This window comes from Mus musculus, chromosome 7 (genome assembly GCF_000001635.26).
Source record: "Mus musculus strain C57BL/6J chromosome 7, GRCm38.p6 C57BL/6J".
Taxonomy (NCBI): Eukaryota; Metazoa; Chordata; class Mammalia; order Rodentia; family Muridae; genus Mus; species Mus musculus.
Window position 1 is genome coordinate 38,947,304 of NC_000073.6, and position 16,156 is coordinate 38,963,459.

At 42.0% G+C, this 16,156-nt stretch overlaps 1 protein-coding gene and 1 long non-coding RNA gene across 6 annotated transcripts in view; one reads left to right on the forward strand and one right to left on the reverse strand.

Annotated features, from left to right (window-relative positions):
* Gm32110 overlaps nt 1-16,156 on the forward strand; it is a 52,168-nt gene that overhangs the window by 19,539 nt on the left and 16,473 nt on the right. For 3 of the 5 annotated variants that reach the window (XR_391306.2, XR_391304.2, XR_882004.2), the window contains exon 3: nt 15,690-15,836. This is a non-coding gene — a long non-coding RNA (predicted gene, 32110). The other 2 variants (XR_391307.4, XR_882005.2) reach the window with 2 other exon arrangements.
* On the reverse strand, nt 4,971-15,195 carry Gm6833 (predicted gene 6833). Its single transcript, XM_003688835.5, has 3 exons — nt 14,927-15,195; nt 8,910-9,665; nt 4,971-7,708 (listed from the first exon to the last, which is right to left on the reverse strand). Exons 1-3 carry the CDS (start codon nt 14,931-14,933, stop codon nt 5,904-5,906), a joined length of 2,568 nt encoding a protein of 855 aa, XP_003688883.1. The 5' UTR covers nt 14,934-15,195; the 3' UTR covers nt 4,971-5,903.

Sequence of the window (16,156 nt, forward strand, 5' to 3'; positions counted from 1 at the left end):
GTACCACTTTCATCAAGTAGTAAAGTACTCTTCCCTGTCTGCACTTTGTGTGGAGTTTTTTCCTTTTAAAGATTTATTTATTTTATTTATATGAGTATACTGTAGCTGTCTTCAGACACACCAGAAGAGGGAATCAGATCCCATTATAGATGGTTGGGAGCCACCATATAGTGGCTGGGAATTGAACTCAGGACCTCTGGAAGAGCAGTAAGTGCTCTTAACCGCTGAGCCATCTCTCCAGCCCTCATATGGAGTTTTTTTAAATAAGAAAACGATGACTATTACATATCCAATGCATACTTTTCTAATTGTATGAATTAGTGATTTGCACATCAGTGTAGACTGTAGTATTGTCAGCAATATCTGTGTTAAAGCTAGATGTTGATGTCCAACAAGAGAAGAAAGAGGTGATGAGAAATATGTGGTATCTACAACATGGGAACTATTTTCAGCTAAAAAGGTGAAGAAAGTCACATTGTTTGCAGGAGATTGTGTGTAAATGGAGACAATAATATTGTGGCCAAATGTATCTAGGCCCAGAAAAAAAACTTATGTTTTCTGCCATATGTTGATCCTCCATAATACATATAGAGCTATTTCTGATTTGTAGGCAACATTTTGTAGAAGAAAGATGACTCAGGGTTGTGGTGAGAGGTGAGAAATGGACAGGTCTTGGTAACAGAGTTAGTGTGCTCAGTATCCAATATAGTTCAATGAGAATTAAAATCAATGAACATAATTGTAATATGAGAATAAAGTTTTGTTAATTGTTTAGTAATGAAAATTCTTTTGCTAAACTTCATTTTATGTTACATTAGTCCGTGGTTCTTAATTTGGAAACATAAAAATTTAATCAAGAATATCAAAATGAAGAGCTATGCATCCAACTCTTTCATGTCACTCCTAGGATGGAAAGTGATGGCAATGGTCCCATGCCCATGCTTCTCTCTGGAGTTAATGTAGCCCATGGGAAGTGCTATGACTAGAGAGCTCCATCAGCTACTGCTTCATGGCATTTCCTCGTACTAGCTCGTCCTTTTGTGGTTCATTTGATTCAGGGGTTGGGATATTTCATGCTGGCCTTGTTAGCTTTGTCTAGATGGGTGACCCTGGGCAGCAAATAGCCCTTGTTAGGGTGGAGATTATTGACTCTTGCTAGATGTTGGTCTATACCATGAATATCTATCTGCAAGATGGAGTCTATCATCCAACAAAACCCCATGAAAAGGGGTTTTCATTCCTTTCAAAAGTAGAAATGCATCTTAACATTACTTAGGAAGCACAAAATATTCTGTATAGCTTAAACACACCTCATATGAGGTTAGTGATTCACAGCCATATTGCCTACTATAGTCTAGAATAGCCTACTTCTGTCACTAAACAGACTTTTAGATAATTGAATCTGAATTGAGTTCCAGTTTAAAAATATATGCAGTTAAGTCCCACTGGGGTTTAGAAAGATTAAGAATGTACCCTCACTAAATCATGGCCTATTCATCAGATGACATGGGGAAACCTAGATATCTTTATGTAGAGAAAGAAACTTGATTCCACCTGGGGTAGCAGAGTATGCTTGTACTCCCAAAACTCAGACAAGAGAAGTTTGAACAAGCATAGCAAGCTTAGAAAGGAAAAATATAAAATATATGGTTTGAATATTAAAGGGGTACCAGGAAGTGAAATGAGCAAAATCCTGTGTTCTAAGAGATAAAAGGATTAAGGGAGTAGGACCTTGGGGAAAGATCCTACCCAGTTAAATTTAGATCCAGGCATGGTGGTACACACCTTTAATCCCAGGAGGCAGGCATGCTGATCTCTGCGTTCAAGGCCAATCTACAGAGCAAGACCCAGGATAGCCACGCTTAGGCAGTGAAGGATTTGGAAAACAGGAAGCCAGTGACAATGTAATAGTAGAAGGGGGTCATGTTCTAATTCCTGCCAACAGCAGAACTCCTCTGCAGCTTCATCCAAGGGGCTCTGACTCTAGAGTTAAGAATGGAAAGAACTATTGGAACAATTGATGCTGGTTAGCTGGAGCTAAGAATTTAGGAGTGATTATGAAGAAACCAGCATCACTGAGGTGATATCTTCTGGGAAATGTTTTCTGGGAGCAAAAAGAAGCTGTGTTCCAGAGAGAGCCAAGGTTGTACCTCCTGCAAGCTGGCCTTGGTAATGTGTAAGAATCACCCAGGTGGTACTGGTTTTGAAGGCATGAAGGTGTCATGAAGAACAGCTGAGGCTTGGCACTGTGAGGGGTCATGGAAGGCCATTGGAGAAGGTATAGCCTCAGCTGTAGTTGATGGCCCAGGACTGAAGGGGTCATGTAAAGGATTTTAGGCTTGGCACCATGAAGAGAGCCTATGAGAGGCTATTGGTGAAGCCTAGTTTGAGTGGAATACCCTAGTGTATTGGAGATGTTAGTACCATGGGATGATCACCAAGAACAGCAGCCATAGTGGAGTGGATCAACCTGAGCATAGAGTTCTACAGAGGGCAGAGATGGAGAAGTGATGCCAGCCCTTAGGAAGAGTCCAAAAGATTAAGTGGAATCCCAGACACTGAAACAAGAATTTGTAACATTGAAATTGCTTTGGAGACTCAAAGACGTTAAAGATGCTAGAGCCATGGCATGCTGAGGAAAGCTGCTAACAGGAAGTGGAACTAGCCAGGAGAAAGCAGTTTGTTGCAGTCAACGAAGATGAAAAATGAATGGAGACCACTTTGATATCAGCCATGGTGATGTAGAGTTTGGAATTTGCCCAGCTGGTTTCCTGCCTTGCTTTGGGGATTACAGTTAATTAGTTGGATGAATCTCAGAAGAGACCTTGAACTTTGGATTTTTTAACATTGTTGAGAATACTATAGACTATGAGGACTTTAAAAGTTTGACTAAATGCATTTTGCATTATGCTATGTTTAAGTATGCCCCCCACCCCCACCCATAGATTCATGTTCTATTGGGGCCAGGGAGTGGAATGTGATGGTTTGTATATTCTTGGGCCTGGGAGTGGCACTATTTGGAGATGTGACCAAGTTAGAGTAGGTATGCCTCTGTGGATGTGGGCTTAATATCCTCACACTAGTTGACTAGGAGTGAATCTTCCATTAGCAGCCTTTAGATGAAGACATAGAACTCTCAGCTCCTCCTGCACCATGCCTCCCTGGATGCTGCCATGCTCCCACCTTGATTATAAAGGACTGAACCTCTGAACCTGTAAGCCAGTCCCAATTAAATGTTGTTTTTATCAGACTTGCTTTGGTCATGGTGTTTGTTCACAGCAGTAAACCCCTGACTAAGAAACGGAGTAGGATGAGGGAAGGGGCGCTGGGAGGCAGAGGTGGTGGTGGTGGCTGGGGAGGGGGGGGACAGAAGCATGAGCACAGGCAGAAATAGAGAACAGAGAAAGAAGAGCAGTGGGACAGAGGCTCAGAGGGGCAGAGAGGGAGAAAAGTAGAGATAGAGATGAAGAGAGGCACAGAAGGAGAGGCAGGGACAGATGGAGGCAGATCCCTGTGAGTTCAAGGATATCTCAGTCTATAGTGTTAGATCTACGACAACCAGGGCTATGTAGTGAGACCCTGTGTCAAGACACTAAAGGGTACACACACACACACACACACACACACACACACACACACACACACACACAAAATCAAGCAAACAAATCAATGCATATTTTAGTTTACCTATGCCATATGTCCACTTAGGGACCTAGGTGTGACAAACTTGAAACTCTCATAACAGATTATCACATACAGTTCAAGGTACAGGGATAGGCAAATATATAGAGCCACCCAAGGCATCCTGGCAGAAGTTGACAAATGGCTTCTCAGGTAAGCAAAGTGGTCCTTCCCAGCAAAGGAAGCAGTTACTTGAGGGTACGGCTTAATGAACAAGAGGCAGTCATTGCTGTTATTACTGCAGATGGATTAATATGTAGGTTATTTGCAATTAAACAAAATATCTAAGTCATGTGAAACAAGACAACCCAGTTTGTAATTGATAAATAAAATGGCAGTCCTCAAAGTTTTAATACAGAGCACGAATGCATTAAAAAAGCATGTGGATCTAGGAGTTGGAGCAATGCGTAGTGAAACTTCAGGAGATGCCAAAGTCAATCAGAGAAGGAATGACAAGCATCTCTGTGGGAGGTCACAAGATGGAATTCTGTGCTCTGATGGTGGGGTGTGACATGTTTCTGCCCATTTGGGTGTCCTAATAATGGGACCTCCTAAAGCCAAAACCTGGCCTACCACATGGCTCAAGCAAACCATTCCAAAACTGGACATATTAGAAAGACCCTTGCCATCAGTGTTGATTATAGCAGTGTCTCCAGTACATTAGGGAACCAAGGTGGTATCCAACATCATTGTCATGGGTGAGAAAAACGTGATGGACATAGGGAGGAAAGCATAAGTCATAAAGAAAGTGAAGCTATGCTGTTACAGGACCTGCACTCATCCTGGGCCAGGTGAGATAGCTCTATAGAGAACACTTGTTCTTCCAGAGTCCTCAGGCTGAGTTTCTAGCCGCTTGTCAATGTTCCTCAATTCCAGACCCACATGTCTGATGTCATCCTCTGTCTTGTGTGGGCACTGCACACACGTGTTGTTCCAGAATGTATACAGGGGAGACATACATGCAAAATAAATATTAAATGGATGTTTTCTGAAATGGATCCAACGTGAGATAGGCATACTAATCAAATTAAAAACATCTCAGAAAGTTAGTCATCCTGATGTGTTCTCTGTCATATCTAGGTTCTAGATCATGTATGTATACATGTGTACATGAAAGCCTGTTTTTCCTTTCATGAAACATTAGGAAGTGCTCTGTCCCATGCAAATTATAATTAAGGGCTGGGGTGAGAGGTTTGAAATGGGAAGAACCATGGTAAGAGTGCTAGTGTGTTAAGTTGACAGGAAATCCTTTAGGAAACAGCCCATAATCAATGACCAGTACAGAGAAATTAAAAGCCAAGGAGAATAATTTTATTACCACCAGAGCTATGATGAATTGCTTTAATAGTAAATATGTATTACTAGAGTTTACATAATATGATGTAGTTATGTAACATATACTATTTTGTCAATCAAAATTAGCAATATTAAAGTTTTGAGAACAATAATAAAGACTTCTCCTGTATATACTATGGATTAAAGAACTGACATAAGTAACAAAAGCCTCTGTATATGCTATGGATTAAATAACTGACTTAAATAACAAAGCCCTGTATATGCTAAGGATTAAAGAACTGACTTAAATAACAAAGGCCACTGTATATGCTATGGATTAAAGAACTGACTTAAATAACAAAGGCTTTTGTATATGCTATGGATTAAAGAACTGACTTAAATAACAAAGGCCTCTGTATATGCTAAGGATTAAAGAACTGACTTAAATAACAAAGGCCTCTGTATATGCTCTGGAGGAAAGAACTGACTTAAATAACAAAGGCCTCTGTATATGCTATGGATTAAAGAACTGACTTAAATAACAAAGGCCTCTGTATATGCTATGGATGAAAGAACTGACTTAAATAACAAAGGACTCTGTATATGCTATGGATTAAAAACTGACTTAAATAACAAAGGCCTCCTTATGTACTATGGATTAAAGAACTGACTTAAATAACAAAGGCCTCTGTATATGCTATGGATTAAAGAACTGACTTAAATTACTCCAGTTAGTTTTACTGACTTGAAATATTTACAATTGTTATAGAAAATTTGTCTGTTCATTTATATAAGCACAAACATCTACATATTCATCTACATAGCTACATATTTACTTATGCATCTACACACTTATATGACCCTTGACGTTCTATGGATATATCTGTATCTGTGTACCTGTCATTATACACATCACAAGTACTATGTTACAAAGATCTGGCCAGCTCCTACATTGCATAGCCATAATATTGAGAAATTTCCATATCGGTTTCCCTGTGAAGGAAAATCTGTAGTTTCCCAGGAGAGCTACACTTGGCAGCATTCTCACGCTCCTGTTGAGCGCGCCTCTTCATGGCCTCCCTCTCTGGCCTCTGCTCTTTTGTGACGGGCTGTGAGATGACTGGTCCCAGAATGTCGACTTTCCTCCATGGAATTGATTGGCAGCTGAAGTCTTGCAGTCGATGTTGGGTTTGAGGTTTCAGAGGTGATGGTGCCTTGTTCCTGGCAGAAGAAATAAGCTCTCTCTGGAATGAAGTGTGAGAGGATGCTCTGTAGGGTACAAGCCTCATGTAGGACAACTGAGGCATAGCATTAGACTCACTGGTGTTGGCTACATTAGGTTGTGTAGCACTGGTGGAAATTGGAGGAGCTGAATTGGCAGAGGCCATCAGAGATGTGCTGACAGGAGCTGGTTGGGATGGATGAGCTGAGTGGGGATGAAGCCTCACAGGGTAAGCTGCAGTGGGCCTGTGTGAAGCCAGGGGGAGAGGCTTTCTAGAAGCAGGTCTGGCTTGAGGCTGGTCCAGCTTTGGGAAAGGCAAAGGTACTAACTTGACCTTCCCAGGCGGGGGCAGCTCATACGGGGGTGGAGATGTACAGTCCTTGTGAGCACTGATCTTTGCTCTCTGAGCTTTGCCTGGGATTCTGTCAGGACCCCGGCCCTCAGGTGGCATATCTAGCAGTGCTGGGGTGGCTGGGCCTGGGCCTCGATCTTTGTTGTTGTTGGAGGTTCGCAGACCCCCGAAGGAAGAGATGCCAGTTTTCTTCTCAATCTTCTTCCCGAGAGGGTGGAAGACCTGCACGGACTCCAGCATGTGCATGCCAAGGTGGGTTCGAGGCTTCTTGAAGCTGTTTTGACTGAGCTCAGGTGGGTTCATCTTCCTCTTGGTCTTGGGGATGGAGGGCTTCTCTTCTGCTTTGACTCTGTTCCTTGACTGCTTAAGCTCCTGTGTTTTCTTGGAGTTGTTCTCTGGCCCACTTGGTCTTTCTTGCCCCTGTTTTCTAGCTCTGCTGTGCCTGCTGGGTGCCTCTTTGGGATCTTTGCCCTCCAGATGCTTTGAGATGTTGTCAATAGATCTTTCCTTGTCCTTTGCACAGCCCCCACTCCTCTCTCTCCTGACCAGGTTCTGGTGCTGGATTTTAGCCTGAGGAGCTCCATCGAGCAGGTCAGAGGCTTTTAGGTCATTCTTTGTCACCTTTTCAGAGGAGCTGCTCATGACTCTCCAGCTCTGAAGGGGAGGGCCCCAGTCTAGGTCTTTGAGAGTTTTGAAGAATTGGGGTAGGTGATCACCTGCTCCCAGTGTAGTGATGTCGTCAAAGTTGTTTCTGGATCCAGTCTCATTCTCGAGCTTCTCTTGCTCTTCCAGACCTATACTGATGCCTTCCATGGTGGCATTGTCAGAAGCAGACTTTGGTCTTAGACTTCTTGTATCAGTGCAGTAAGGGTGCACTAAAGAAAGGCGTGATGGTCCTTGGTTTTCTTTAGTGCCCTCATAGGCATCCGGAGGCATTGACAGCTCAGCTTTCATCTCAAGCATGTTTTCATTCTCTCTTTCTTCCAGGCTTGGAGCTAGAGGCAAGGTCAGGAATTCCGAAGAACTGTACACGGGGGCTGTTAATAACCTGTCCCCATTGACAGGTGGTGTGCTCATCTGGAAAACCTCAGTGGAAATATTGCAGAGTTCTGGACTCTGCAACAGACTGACTGTCTGGCCCGAGGGTAGCAATCCTTGGGTCGTCTCCATGTGCACCACTGGAAAAGAGTCAAGGAAGGAGTCAGTGCTGATGAGTGAGATGCTCCCTACCCTACCCACATTTCATAGCACTACAGCACTCAGCCTCTGCAGGAGGGGAGGCTATTCCTATGATCTGTGCTTGAGCATCCCAGATAGCAGCTCTTTTGACAGACAGATGGTGACTGCTCTGTTTTTGCTGACCATGCCATGTCATGTTTTCTCAGATACTTTTGTGTTTCTTCAGATTTGTGTGGTTCTTGAGGCTTAGAGTCTATGGTTAGGCTACAAAATTTTCTTGATATATGCTCCTCACTTGTCTTCCCTTTTCCAATGATACAGTAATTCCCATTTTTAGGGCTTTGTTATTAGGTAGGTTGTCTGGGCCATAATTTTAAAGAAACTACCTGACTCTGACAACTTCTTTCAGTTTAAGGCATTACTCAAAACCCCAGAAGCCTGGCTTTTTATGTGGGTTTAGGCATCCAAAACTAGCTGGGCCCTCCTTTGAGACAAGCATTTAAACAAAAGAGCTTTCTTCCAGCCCTGTATCTTACAGACCTCCTGTAAGCAACATGCAAATTGATGTAAGAAAATGAAATATTTTGGCTTGGTTATGATTCTCCATTAGAGAAAACATCTACATGATCTTATATTGTTCTCAATGGGTCACCTCTGAAGTACTGCATCAGAAGGAAAAATAAGGAAATTAGCCTTGGCTGCCTTAGCAATGGTACATGTTCTGCACCCTACTCTCTCTATAATTTTAAGTGTAAGAAAATGCCAGGAGAGGTGCTGGGATATAAGAGGAATTCTTCCTCCAGGACAGCTTTTGAGTTGCATTGCTCTGGAGAGAGTTTTCAACTGACAGAAAAATCCCAAGTTTCCAAAACAAAAAGTCCTCATTGTCATCTATACCCCAGAGCAGTAGTTGAAGGTGTCAGTAACAGTGTGCAGGGATGTGATAGTGACTAACTTGTGCTGTCACATGTGTGAGTGTGGTGTGTTCCTGACATCACTGAATGCAGGATGGACACCACTCACTGTGCCCTTGCATTCTCTATCATTATTCAGTCTGAAGATGGGGATGAAAAGCAGAGCTCTATTTAACCAGTAAAGACTCATAATCTCTGGCTGTGTGGAATATCCACTACCGAAAAGTAGACTTGAGCATTTTTGGACTCTTGATCACGTGCCTTTCCCTCCTGAGTTTGTACTTACCCGGAAGACTGATGTCTGGCATATTTTGACCAGATGTGGAATAGGAGAAGCCAGAGGGGGAGATTGGTATTAGGGCATTCCTTGGCTGAATCTCCTTTCCAACCATCAGCATCTCTGGTTGAGGGGCAGACTCCTCCCTCACAGGGTAGGACATTGAGCTGTAGGACTGCAGACACTGTCCTAGTTCTCCAGGTATCAGACGGTCCAGGCTGTTGTGGTTGTAGTAGTACACCTGGCTGCCATCCTGGTAGGAAGGTGCCAGGCTGTATCCTTGATCTGTTACCTGTGGTGGTGTAACTTGGACAAAACTGGTTAAAAGTGATGGATGGAAAGGGGCTATGGTAATGGGATCTAAAATTTTATCACACTGGGATGTCACAGACAGGGAAGAGAGTGCAGTGTCCTGGTCAGTGATGGTCATATTGAATTCCTGGATTGCATCTCCCCTATCTTTGCTTTCTGTGAGATCCCACTTGAGAACACCTGGATAGAAGAGTGCAGAGGTTGAGTTCTGGCTCTGGTCAGTCAGCTCCACCAGCACGGTCATGCCAGCATGTGGGTTAAGGTAGGCTCTGCCTGTGATCAGCTGTACAGAAGTGTTGGTGCTTGGTGGCAGGATCCATGCTAAACTCACAGCTGGGGTGGAGACACTCGAGGTGTTGCACAACCTTCCTGAGTGTGTAGAGTTGCTCATCACAGGCAGAGAGGGCTGAAGAGCACTTTCTGTCCCAAAGAAAGGTGAACTTTGGAAATTTTCTGTAGGGAGGAAGAGGACAGCAGGAAAATAGTGAGGTTGATGATTTCTAGGTTCCTGTGGGGAGCAATGCTGTCTCCAGTTTGTACTGGCTGGGATTGTCTAAGACTGAAGTTCTCTCCAACATCCCAAATTGCAAATGAATCAATAGTACTTGATTCTTGGTACTCTTCAGGATGACACTCATTTGATGAGCTCTGTGTTCTTTCTCTGTAGGCAGAGAATTCCTAATTGATCTCATTCAACTTTTGCTCCAATCTAGGCACAGTCCTTCTTTTCCTGGTTTGTCTTGCTCCTATAACTATGATACTATCTCGTTACTCTGTCCCAGAGCAGAAATGTTTAGAGGGAAGAGAGCCATAGACAGCTTAGGCCTCTTGCTTTGCACTGTCCTATGCAGATCTCACTCTCTGTAGAGAGACAGGGTCTCTCTAATATATACAGATGGACCTGGGTCTGCCTATGGAGTGCTGCTCTCTTAAGTGAGTGCCAGCTCCACCAGGATTGTCTATATTCTATGATTAAAAATTAATGGCTGGGCAGTGGTGTCACATGCCTTTAAGCCCAGGGCTTGGGGGTCAAAGGCAGGAGGATTTCTGAGTTCGAGGTCAGCCTGGTCTCCAGAGTGAGTTCCAATACAGCCCAGGCTACACAGAGAAACCCTGTCTTGAAAAAACAAAAGAAGGAAGGAAGGAAGGAAGGAAGGAAGGAAGGAAGGAAAGAAAGAAAGAAAGAAAGAAAGAAAGAAAGAAAGAAAGAAAGAAAGAAAGAAAGAGAAAGGAAGGAAGGAAGGAAGGAAGGAAGGAAGGAAGGAAGGAAGAAAGAAAGAAAGAAAGAAAGAAAGAAAGAAAGAAAGAAAGAAAGAAAGAAAGAAAGGAAGAAAGGAAGAAAGAAAGAAAGAAAGAAAGAAAGTTTGCAACCCCATTGGAAGAACAATGTCAAACAACCAGAGCTTCCAGGTTCTAAACCACCAAACAAGGAGTACACATGGAGGGATCCATGGCTCCAACTGCATATTTAGCAGAGGATGGCCTTGTCAGGCATCAATGGGAGAAGAGGCCCTTGGTCTCATGAAATCTCAGTGCCCCAGTAAAGGAGAATGCAAGGGTACAGGAGTGGGTGGGTAGTTGGGGCACACCATTATAGAAACAGGAGGAGAGGGGTGGGATAGGGTGTTTCTGGGGGGGATTGGGAAAGGAGATAACATTTGAAATGTAAATAAATAAAATATCAAGTAGAAAATGATGCATACAGAATTTTGTGTATGAATACTGTTATTTAACTAATTCTTTACTCTTCTAGATCCTCCTTGGCCCTCCCATTTCTTTTATAATTGATGCCTTCTTATGATTTAAGTATAAGTCTTAAGTATTATTTTTATATCACTTTATAAATACTACCTGGTGATAAATTTTCATGTAGCTTGTACATATTTAGGCCTGACTATTAGGATTTGCAAACTTAATAGAAGGCTTTTTCATGAATAAGATTGTTTCTACCTTTGTAACCTTTGTTAATTTTAATTCTAACAGAATGGGAGCCTTGCTTTTCCATGAATAAGATTGTACTTCCCTTTGTTAATTGTAACTCTTATAGAGTGGGAGCCTTGATAATATCAAAAATAGCCAGTGTATACAAGAACCAAGGAACTCTTTCCTGTCTGGGCCAGTGCCCTGAGCAGACCTTGGGTGTGAACTCTGCAGCCAGAACCGCAACACCCAAAAGAAGCTCCACTCCCAGGTGCTGTAACATACCCTGGACTACAAGATCCCAGGGTCCCAGGATCCCAGGATCCTAGGAGCTTGGACACAACAGGATCTCAGGGTTCCAGAAGCAGCTTGACTTCCATGAGCTCTGAAACACCCAGGATCTTAGGATCACAGGATCACAGAATCACAGGATCACAGAATCACAGGATCACAGAGACAGCTGAACTGTGAGGAGTTCTGACACATCCAAGAACACAGGAAAGATAGGTTCCAGTCAGATATAGTGAGTGCAGGTAGTTCTAGAGATAACCAGATGGTGGGAGGCAATCCCAGCACTCTGGAGGCAGAGGCAGGTGGATTTCTGTGTTCGAGGCCAGCCTGGTCTACAAAGTGAGTTCCAGGAGAGCCAGGGAGTCACAGAGAAACCTTGTCTCGAAAAACAAACAAATTGTGTGTGTGTGTGTGTGTGTGTGTGTGTGTGTGTGTGTGTATGCAACAGAATCCAAGGATACATGGCATTATCAGAACCTAATTCTCAGACCATAGCATGTCCTGGGTACACCATCACACTGGAAAAAAGCAAGATTCTGATCTAAAATCACTTCTCATGATGATGATAGAGGACTTTGAGAAGGACATAAATAACTCCCTTAAAGAAATACAGGATAACACAAGTAAACAGCTAGAAGCCCTTAAAAAGAAAACACAAAAATCCCTTAAAGAATTACAGGAAACCTCAATCAAACAGGAGAAGGAAATGAGCAAAATCATCCAAGATCTAAAAATGGAAATAGAAACAATAAAGAAATCACAAAGGGAGACAGCCCTGGAGTTAGAAAACCTAGGAAAGAGATCAGGAGTCATAGATGCAAGCATCACCAACAGAATACAAGAGATAGAAGAGAGAATCTCAGGTGCAGAAGATACCATAGCAAACATTGACACAACACTCAAAGAAAAGCAAAATGCAAAAGATCCTAACTCAAAACATCCAGGAAATCTAGGACACAATGAGAAAAACAAACCTAAGGAAAATAGGTATAGATGAGAATGAAGATTTTCAACTTCAAGGGCCAGTAAATATCTTCAACAAAATTATAGAAGAAAACTCTCCTAACCTAAAGAAAGAGATGCCCATGAACATACAAGAAGTCTACGGAACTCAAAATAGGCTGGACCAGAAAAGAAATTCCTCCTGTCACCTAATAATCAAAATAACAAATGCACTAAACAAAGAAAGAATATTAAAAGCAGTAAGGGAAATTGGTCAAGTAACAAATAAAAACAGACCTATCAGAATTACACCAGACTTTTCACCAAAGACTATGAAAGTTAGAAGATTCTAGGCAGATATCATAAGGACCTTAAGAGAACACAAATGCCAGCCTAGGCTATTATACCTAGCAAAACTCTCAATTACCATAGATGGAGAAACCAAGATATTCCATGACAAAGCCAAATTTACAAAATATATTTCCATAAAATCCAGCCTTACAAAGGAAAGTAGATGGAAAAGACCAACACAAGGAGGAAAACTATACTTCAGAAATAATCAAGAAAGTAATCTGTCCGCAAACCTAAAAGAAGATAGCCACACAAACAGAATTCCACCTCTAACAAACAAAATAACAGAAAACAATCAGTTTTCCTTAATATCTCTTAACATCAATAGACTCAATTCCCAAAAGACATAGACTAGCAGGATGGACCCAGCATTTTGCTGCATACAGGAAATGTGCCTCAATGACAAAGACAAACACTACCTCAGAGTGAAAGGTTGGACAAAAATTTTCCAATCATATGGTCCCAAGAAACAAGCTGGAATAGTCATTCTAATATCGAATAAAATTGAGTTTCAACCTAAAGTTCTCAAAAAAGATAAGGACGAACACTTCATATTGGTCAAAGGAAAAATCTACTAAGATGAACTCTCAATTATCAACATCTATGCTCCAAGTGCAAGGTAAACCACATTCATAAAAGAAACTTTACTAAAGCTCAAAGCACACATTGTACCTACATAATAATAGTGGGAGATTTCAACAGCCCACTCTCATCAATGGATAGATTCTGAAAACAGAAACTAAACAGAGACACAGTGAAACTAACAGAAGTTGTGAAACATCAAATGGATTTAACAGATATCCATAGAACATTTCATCCTAAAACAAAAGGATATACCTTCTTTTCAACAAAAGGATGTTACCTTCTCCAAAATTGACCATATAATGGGTCACAAAACAGGCCTCAACAAATACAAGAAGATTGAAATAATCCCATACACCCTATAAGATCACCGTGGACTCAGGCTGGTCTTAAATACCAACAGAAACAACAAAATGATATGGAAGACATTCGAATGCTGATCAATGAATACAGTCCTTGGTTTGATCTTCTTGAGGACCTGGATGAACACTGCCCTCCGCACACCACAGGCAAGGTAGTGACATATGTGTGCCAGGTGTTCCCATGAGTGCTTTCCTGCTAGGTTTTCAAGGGGGAAATGTCTCTTGTAATCGTTTAAGTTAGTAGTGATTTTTGTTTCTGGATTATGAACTGCCGGCTACCAGTATGCATCTGTGATTTCTTTCTCATGCATTACATTGACTGTAGAAGTCCAGCAATGTCTGTACAGATGGATAACCATGTATAACTCACAGCTCTGACGTGGCAGTCTCAGCCAAGCCACTCTGAACTGAATGTAGACATTAAACTGCTACTTCAAAGACTTGGCCTCAAGACACTCTCAACATATCCAGTGAATTGGAATAAATATTAAAATGTATAAATGTAATAAAAGCTATTTTTAATACATGATTTTATAATTAGGAATAGAAATATATTTGATGTTTATTCTTTAAAAAAAAAGAATCAAGGAACTCTGCACAAGATGAATGTGACAGATTGTACGAGTCAGGGTTCAGAGTGGGGTAGTGCCCTCTGTTTATGACAGGGAACCTGTACCCAGACAAATTTCAACAGTGTAGTTGCCAAAATAAGGCTCAGGAAAGGACAAATCCTTAGGCCCTTAGATGTGAAATCTGTGCCTCTCTGCAGCATTCGGTCCTAAACTACCTGTGTGTTCCTTTAGGATCAACTGTACACTTTTGACTTCCTTTATTTCTTTACTTTCTAGCCCCTCATCTTTATATTTTGGATTTTTTTCCTCTTCCCAGTTCCCATGGCTCTGTCCTTCATGTAACAGCCTCAAAGTTCTACAGTAACTGTTTCCTCAGAATAAAGTCCCCTCTTAGTCTCTCCCACATTTACTTGCCTCTTAAGACTCAACAGTTCAGAGCCCAGAGCATAGTGACACTCTAATCCCCCTGAGATGGATGAAGAAGCACTTGAAAGTAAACTGTTGTGTCCAGAGACACATTCTTAGTAAAAACCAAAGCTAAACATTCAATTTGAGATATTCATTCAAATTGACATTCAATTTGTATGAATATCAATACCTATGGTATCCCTCACTAGTCCTGTATGGATTTTAAACATATATTTAAAAATCACGAAAGTTGGATCAAAACCAATTTTAAAGTTTTGTTACTTACCTGACATGATGTATGATGGAGAGTAACAGTAATACACAGGTGAACCAATCAGAAAAAATGGTTGTTTTTGTCTGATCTGCTGACCAAACCAGAGAGAGTGTTCAGTATCAGACAGCTCACTGGTCACTGGTCACAGGTTACCTGTGATGATCCAAATTTGTTTACAGGCAGCTCCATGGAAACCCCAGGATTCTACTAGGTGCTGGTAGGCTGGGAGGGAGAATGATGTCATAAATCAAGCAGTAGCCAATTGGAAGGTCATATTCTGAGCTCCAAGACAGGATTGGGTGGAGAAGATGCATGCCAGAAGATCAGCTTCATCCATGAAGCCTGAGTTGTGTGCTGATCAAAGAGTTAATCTTGGCATGGCAACCCCTCTTGACATGACTTTTAGCCTCTGAGATTATGGTAGTGCTTTTGATAAGGCTCATTGATGAAGGTCTTTCTAATGTACATATGATATAAAACATTCCAAAAGATTTTATCCCTTCAGTGGCCATTGTATACTCAGACAGAACCCTTCAGCAGGAAGGAGAGGAGCATATAGGTTGGGGCAACTTAGTTGAGAAACCATTTCAGTTAATCTGAGTTGTGAGCTGTTAGCATCTCTCTGTGACCAAAGGAAGAGATCAAGAGCTCCATTTTAGCTGTGTTGAAGGGCAGGGTTGTAGAGATTATGAATGCTTCAGTTTCTTCTCCAGGAGTCCTTTCTTCAGTTGTTCTGACCCTGGTTGACCTCACATCTCTCTTCTCTCCTCTGTAGGCTTTGATCCTTGGACCAGCTTGATCCTGCATTCTTACATTAGTGGGTGATAGCACTGAACTTCCAGAAGCAGTGGTCTTCATTTCATCTGACAAATGCTTGTAAAGTGGGTTCTGCCCTTATAAGTAAAGAACAGAGGAGCCAAAGGTAAGGCTGGCTGCATGTGTTCCCTTATTCAGACTTTCGTGCTCTTCTGCCCATTTTCTGCTATTTCTGGGTATTTTTCTCTCCTCTTCTTTTGTTTTCCCAAGTTAGGATTTCCTCTCTAGCTCATGTTCTGGATCTCTCTGTACATCACTGTCTGCCCTCAGACTCAATGGACATTCTTGTTGTCTTTGTCTCCCTGTTTTTGGTATCATGGTTGTGAGCTACCCAAGCTGGCTGCCTTCTCTCTTTGTCCCCACCTGAAAGGAGTGTGACAGTTCCTGTACCTTCTTCCTTCTTGTAACAGCCTGTGTAGAATTCTG